The sequence below is a fragment of the Monopterus albus genome, unplaced genomic scaffold, assembly GCF_001952655.1.
Source record: "Monopterus albus unplaced genomic scaffold, M_albus_1.0 scaffold6.1, whole genome shotgun sequence".
Lineage (NCBI taxonomy): Eukaryota > Metazoa > Chordata > Actinopteri > Synbranchiformes > Synbranchidae > Monopterus > Monopterus albus.
The window spans coordinates 1,711,578-1,717,083 of record NW_018127886.1 but is presented as its reverse complement, the minus strand read 5'-3'; the positions used below and the strand labels follow the sequence as shown (position 1 = coordinate 1,717,083).

Genomic DNA, 5,506 nt, shown 5'->3' with positions numbered 1-5,506 from the left:
TAATAATTGAGCTACTTTCAGTTAATTTCAGACTTCCACATAAAAACTAATTTAATTATCTTGATGGCTATCTCCATGCTGGGTCCCTGGTAGTTAGCTGCACCCTTCCTCAGCAACAGAAACACAAAAATAAGGTTTGTGGAGAATTTACAAAGTTTTACTTTACTAGAGGGACATTATCAAGTTGCAATTTTCCCCAGTGAGGAGGCAAAACGTGATACGGGTGCAAGTGAGCCTGAACTCTATGGTTAGATACATTAATACACTTTCAACATAAATAAAATCAAGGTTAATTTCTGCCTAGCTCCACCACGGACTCTGTGTCCTGTACTGGTATTGAGATGCACTTTGCTCTGTGCGTACATACATACATACGTAATACGCAAGGCTCTGCGTGAGCCAATAGGAAAGAGTCTCATTTACTATACGTATGACCTAGGCTACTGCTAGCCTTTTAGCTGATTTGCTAAGAAGAAAGAAAATGGATTCTCCCATACTGGTAATGTTAATTCTTTTATTTATTTGACACTGCATGTGCGTACTCTGTGCGTTCAAACTTCCTTTGTAGCCATTTCAGACAGACGTTTGTCGAGAATTGTATCTCCAAACTAAATAGCTAAATATTGTAGTTTAGCTATCGAGTTAACTCGACATGCTAACTAACGTAAACGGGTTGGCTAACCAGCGCTAGCTACTGCGTGAAGTTAGCTTCTTGTAATATGTGTTTGTTGATGATGTGGAACTGTCATGTCTTCCTAGTGAAGCATTGATTTTCAGATACTATCATTACATACTACTGCTACTCATATTGGTAAATCTGGTCGAATTATGTTAATTTCATTAACGCTGCCCTTTATCAGTAGTTAATTTTTCGATAGGCAAGATATTGATGATTAGACTTGTACCGTTATCGAGAAAACTTAAAGTCGGTGCATTTTGTTTGCTGGCTTACCTTCACAGGAACCATCCTTGTACACTGTCAAAGCAGTTCTGATTCTGGACAACGATGGAGACAGGCTTTATGCCAAGGTATGATTGTTGTTACTTACAGTAAAATTACAGTTGGTGGTCATTATCCTGAAGGCTTGTCTAGCTAATGGTCTTGGCCCAGATCAGTCGCATTATCTTAATAAACCGGTGTCAACCATGAGTCATTTTTTCCAGCACTCATTAATATGTTTTATTTCTTTTATTAAGTAAATTATTTAGATAAACATTGTCTTGATATTATTTATGGACAGATATCACTTTTCTGTAAGTGAGCAGCTTGTGTGTTCAATTATCATAAAAAGGACCTTAGAAAAACCAACATATGAATTGGATATGCTGTGTTGTAAAAAGAGATTAAAAACAATGTTAATCTGTACACAAGGTACATTACATGGATGTATTTATTGGGATTGACATTGTCTTTGTATTTGTACTGTTAACTACAGATTTATGAAAAATTATATAAAACTTGAGATTACTATGAAACTTAAGTCTATAGCTTTCATGAAGTAGAATTATTTTTGTTGCAGTTTTTCTTCTGCTCCCTTTAAGGATAAGTCTGGTAATATTTTCTATTTTTCTTATCATAAACAAATGCTATGAAAAGGTCAATATTAACGATGATTTGATCCTACCCAGTATCACCTGTAGGTCAAAACCTGATTTAATATAGCTGATTTCACAGTCGTTGTCCAAAAGCTATTAAAAACGCATCAAAGAGCCACACTGTTGTTGTGACATTTTCATCACCATGAACATAGGCTGTGTGGTTTGAGTCAGTTCCATATACGATGCTGTAAATACACTAGTGCACCAAATGTAAAGCTGAAAATGAGTCATATTGGAGTAGGTGTTTTATTGATCCCACAGTGGGGAAATTTCTGCATTATTATTATTGATAATAAGGAGTTGCCACAAGTTTTTGATGCACGCTTAACACATGCACATTCTGTGATTATGACCCTCAGCCCACGCTGTAGTTTGGGAAGTCAGAAAACAATATACCTCAAAATTGTACTTAAGTAGAGTACTTGAGTAAATCTACTGAGTTAATTTCCACCACTGCACCACTGTTTAAAACAGATTTTAAAAAGTATGAGTTAACTGGACAGTAATGTGATTAATTGCGATTAAATATTTTATCACCAGGCTTGTCTTCTAATGGAAATTAAAGTAAAAACTAATTCAAATGTGATGTGGGTTATAACTTTAAATATCAAAATTTCATACCTTCTTCAATTTATATGTATCTACAGTATTATGACGATACATACCCGACAGTGAAGGAGCAGAAGGCGTTTGAGAAGAACATATTCAACAAAACACACAGGACAGACAGTAAGATATGTTTGTCAGTTTAAAGACCTTCACTTTTTTTGTTTTTTCTTAGTATGTGTTAAACTACATTCATGTTTTCTTTGTTTTGTTTTGTCTGTTTGTGTGTGTGTGTGCGTGTGTGCACTCAGGTGAGATTGCATTACTTGAGGGCCTCACTGTTGTTTATAAGAGCAATATAGACCTGTTCTTTTATGTGATTGGAAGTTCACATGAAAATGAGGTAAGTTTAAGTTTAAGTTTTTTTTATTTTAGTTATTCAGTCATAGGAGATCAAAAGGACAGTTTTTGTGTATTTATATATATATTTGTGTTCTACCATATATTGAATTACAGTAACACATAGCCTAACTTGTACAATTTTTTTTTTGTTTTAAAATTTATCGTGCAGCCTAATGTCATAATTGATCATGCAAGTGCATTTTTAACCTATTTGAATTTGAGTTACCATTAATTCCTAGCCTGGTTGCCATTAAATTCTGTTTCTTCAGTTACTGGGTATCAGTTACAAAGGTATCAGATATATAAGTTCAGATCAAAAAACATATTTTGTACTTGTCATACTGAATTTTATTTTTCTATCTGTAGTTTTGATCATTTCATTTCTAGCTAATTCATGCTCTTTTGAGCTGAGAAAGAGTTTTGCCTCTTGCCTCAGATTATTTGAGTTTTGTGATACAGTATATATAGAAACTTTATCAAAATATTTATCAGTGTGATGAGCATGTCGAGCTAAAGACATTTAAGTCTTGCAATTTCTTTTTATTTTTACAAGAGCTGAATACTAATTTTGTAATTATTAAAGTAATTATAACGTCTATAAAATGGAGCATTATATTTTTAGTTCTCACATTTGGAGAAAGTGCCCGCACACTGAAAAAACAACAGATATGCAGGACATGTTGTAGATTACATGCACCTGACTTCGAAAGGCCTGAAATTAAGAGTGTGAACCCTGCAACAGTTATTTTTGTTTAAATATCTTATTTAGTTCAAAGCTTGTGTGGGCAAATAAACAGTTTAGAGTTTAGAGAAGAAATTGCATGCCTTTGTGTTACAAAGAAAACACTGTGAACCCCATAAAATAATAGTGATAAAAGAGCTTTTATTTGTGACTCTAATGTATTCTTTTATTCTCAACAGCTTATGCTTATGGCTGTTCTAAACTGCCTTTTTGATTCTCTCAGCCAGATGTTGAGGTACGTTTTGGAAGCTGTCTGTATTCTGCAAAATGTCTGTATTCTGTCTGATGCCTAAAAAGCAAAGCCTAACATGTATATTTGTTCATGCTCTGTAGAAAAAATGTTGAGAGGAGGGCTTTGTTGGAGAATATGGAGGGGCTCTTCTTGGCAGTGGATGAGATTGTAGATGGAGGGTACGTTTGAACTGAGCAGCTTGAAACCTTTGTTGCCAAGTCATCTGTTGTTAAAATTTCAACAGTATTAGTGCAACCTTTTTTCTGGCATTAGTTGCTGCTACTCTGTCTCTTTGCTGCCAATGCAGGGTGATCCTGGAGAGTGACCCACAGCAAGTTGTGCACCGTGTGGCGCTTAGAGTAAGTTCCTCTTCCCCTCCTCTCAGAGGTATTCAGCTAAGTTGGATGTTGGTTGTATTATCTCTAAACATACTTATTCCTGTAGGGGGATGATGTGCCATTGACGGAGCAGACAGTCACCCAGGTGAGGAAAACATCTGTGCCTTGATCTTCTCCCTGCTATAAAGTTTAAAAGCTCCATCAGTTTATTGGCTGTTAAAACTTCAGGACCTGTGAATACTAGGGCAGTGTTATAGCATCATTCTCTGCATCTCCTCCTTTGTCAGTCGCCTCTAGGTTGTTACATTGTCCCATATGCAAGATTATATGATTACCATTTATTCAGTGGTAAGATGGTCAGTAGCCCACAGTGGTTGATGTGTTTGAGTTCTTACACAAGTCTGCCTGTATGTGAGCTCCTCTTGATTAATGTTGTCATTTAAGAGGCTCAAGACTGGCTAACGCTGTCGCTCCTCTGGCCATGATTAATGGCTGTTCTCAATCCCCATGTTTTATGGTTATGATTCAACTTTCATTATGTGAATTAAGATGATTAATTAGAATCCTACATATTTCTCTTTATTTTCATCACTTGTTCATCCTTCTTTGTTCAGTTTTGTTTGTTTTTTTACAAATTATATGAAACTTTATACCATTCAAAGACATCACTTATTTTTCATTTTATATATTTGATGTTTTTCCTCTAAGGGGTTATTTCAGTACTGTAGCCATTCTTAAGCTTGATTTATGGTTCCGCATTGAATCTATGACATAGGTAATACCTAGTCTTGCACCCTATGCCGTAGCCTGACATGCAACTCTCCAGAAATGTAACCACACGTGGTGATGCAGAGCTACTTGTGTAGCCTGTGTCATGGGCTCAACGTAGATTCAGCACAGAGCCATAAATCAAGCTTTACACTGGTCAGCCCGTTTTCTTGTTGGAGTGATCTGCTTGGTCAAATCTAGTTTTCCTCCACAGGTTCTTCAGTCTGCCAAAGAACAGATCAAGTGGTCACTTCTACGATAGTCACTCCTGCACCACTTCATCTTTGAGCCGCTGTTCAGCCCAGTCTTCATGGCACTGGTTCTTTTCCTCCAATTTCCACTTACAAGTGGACTACTACTTGACAAAGTTTTATCTCCCAGCTTTATCTTTGCTCTTTCATTGTATGACATAATCAGGACAAGAACAAGATATGGTGTACATTCCAGTACCAGGGCCGGCCGATTGTGTTTCTGTGCCCCCCGCTGTCTCCTTGAACAATAAATGTATTACCCTGTCACCTTTTCCAGATTACTGTACAAGGTATTGAAGCACTAGTTATATTGTTTAATTTACATGAATGTTGTGATTTAAAAAGTGTACAACAAATACTGCAGTCATACCACTGATCACAGCAGTATTTGTTTTGCCTTTGTTTTGTTCGAGCATTTTCCATCTTCAAAAATGTTTAATAAATGTTTAATCACATTGGCATGTGAAAAGTTGTAATATGTTCCATTAAGTCCTCTAGTGTGTTTTGAAGTTTGGATTTGTTATTTTTGTTTTATAAATGTCATGACCTGTGGTGTAACTTTTATAATTTAAAATAATTTTATATATAGTAGGCTTTAAATGGGTAGTGTTGACTTACTGCGGTACTG

General features: G+C 35.9%; 1 protein-coding gene across 1 annotated transcript; it reads left to right on the top strand.

Moving 5' to 3' along the window:
• Window positions 1–386: 386 nt before the first annotated feature.
• On the top strand, window positions 387–5,105 carry copz1 (COPI coat complex subunit zeta 1). Its single transcript, XM_020614461.1, has 9 exons — window positions 387–499; window positions 961–1,029; window positions 2,247–2,328; window positions 2,457–2,548; window positions 3,469–3,524; window positions 3,623–3,700; window positions 3,829–3,880; window positions 3,966–4,004; window positions 4,842–5,105. The coding sequence occupies exons 1-9, from the start codon at window positions 482–484 to the stop codon at window positions 4,887–4,889; spliced, it is 534 nt and encodes a 177-aa protein (XP_020470117.1). The 5' UTR covers window positions 387–481; the 3' UTR covers window positions 4,890–5,105.
• The last annotated feature ends 401 nt before the right edge of the window (window positions 5,106–5,506 follow it).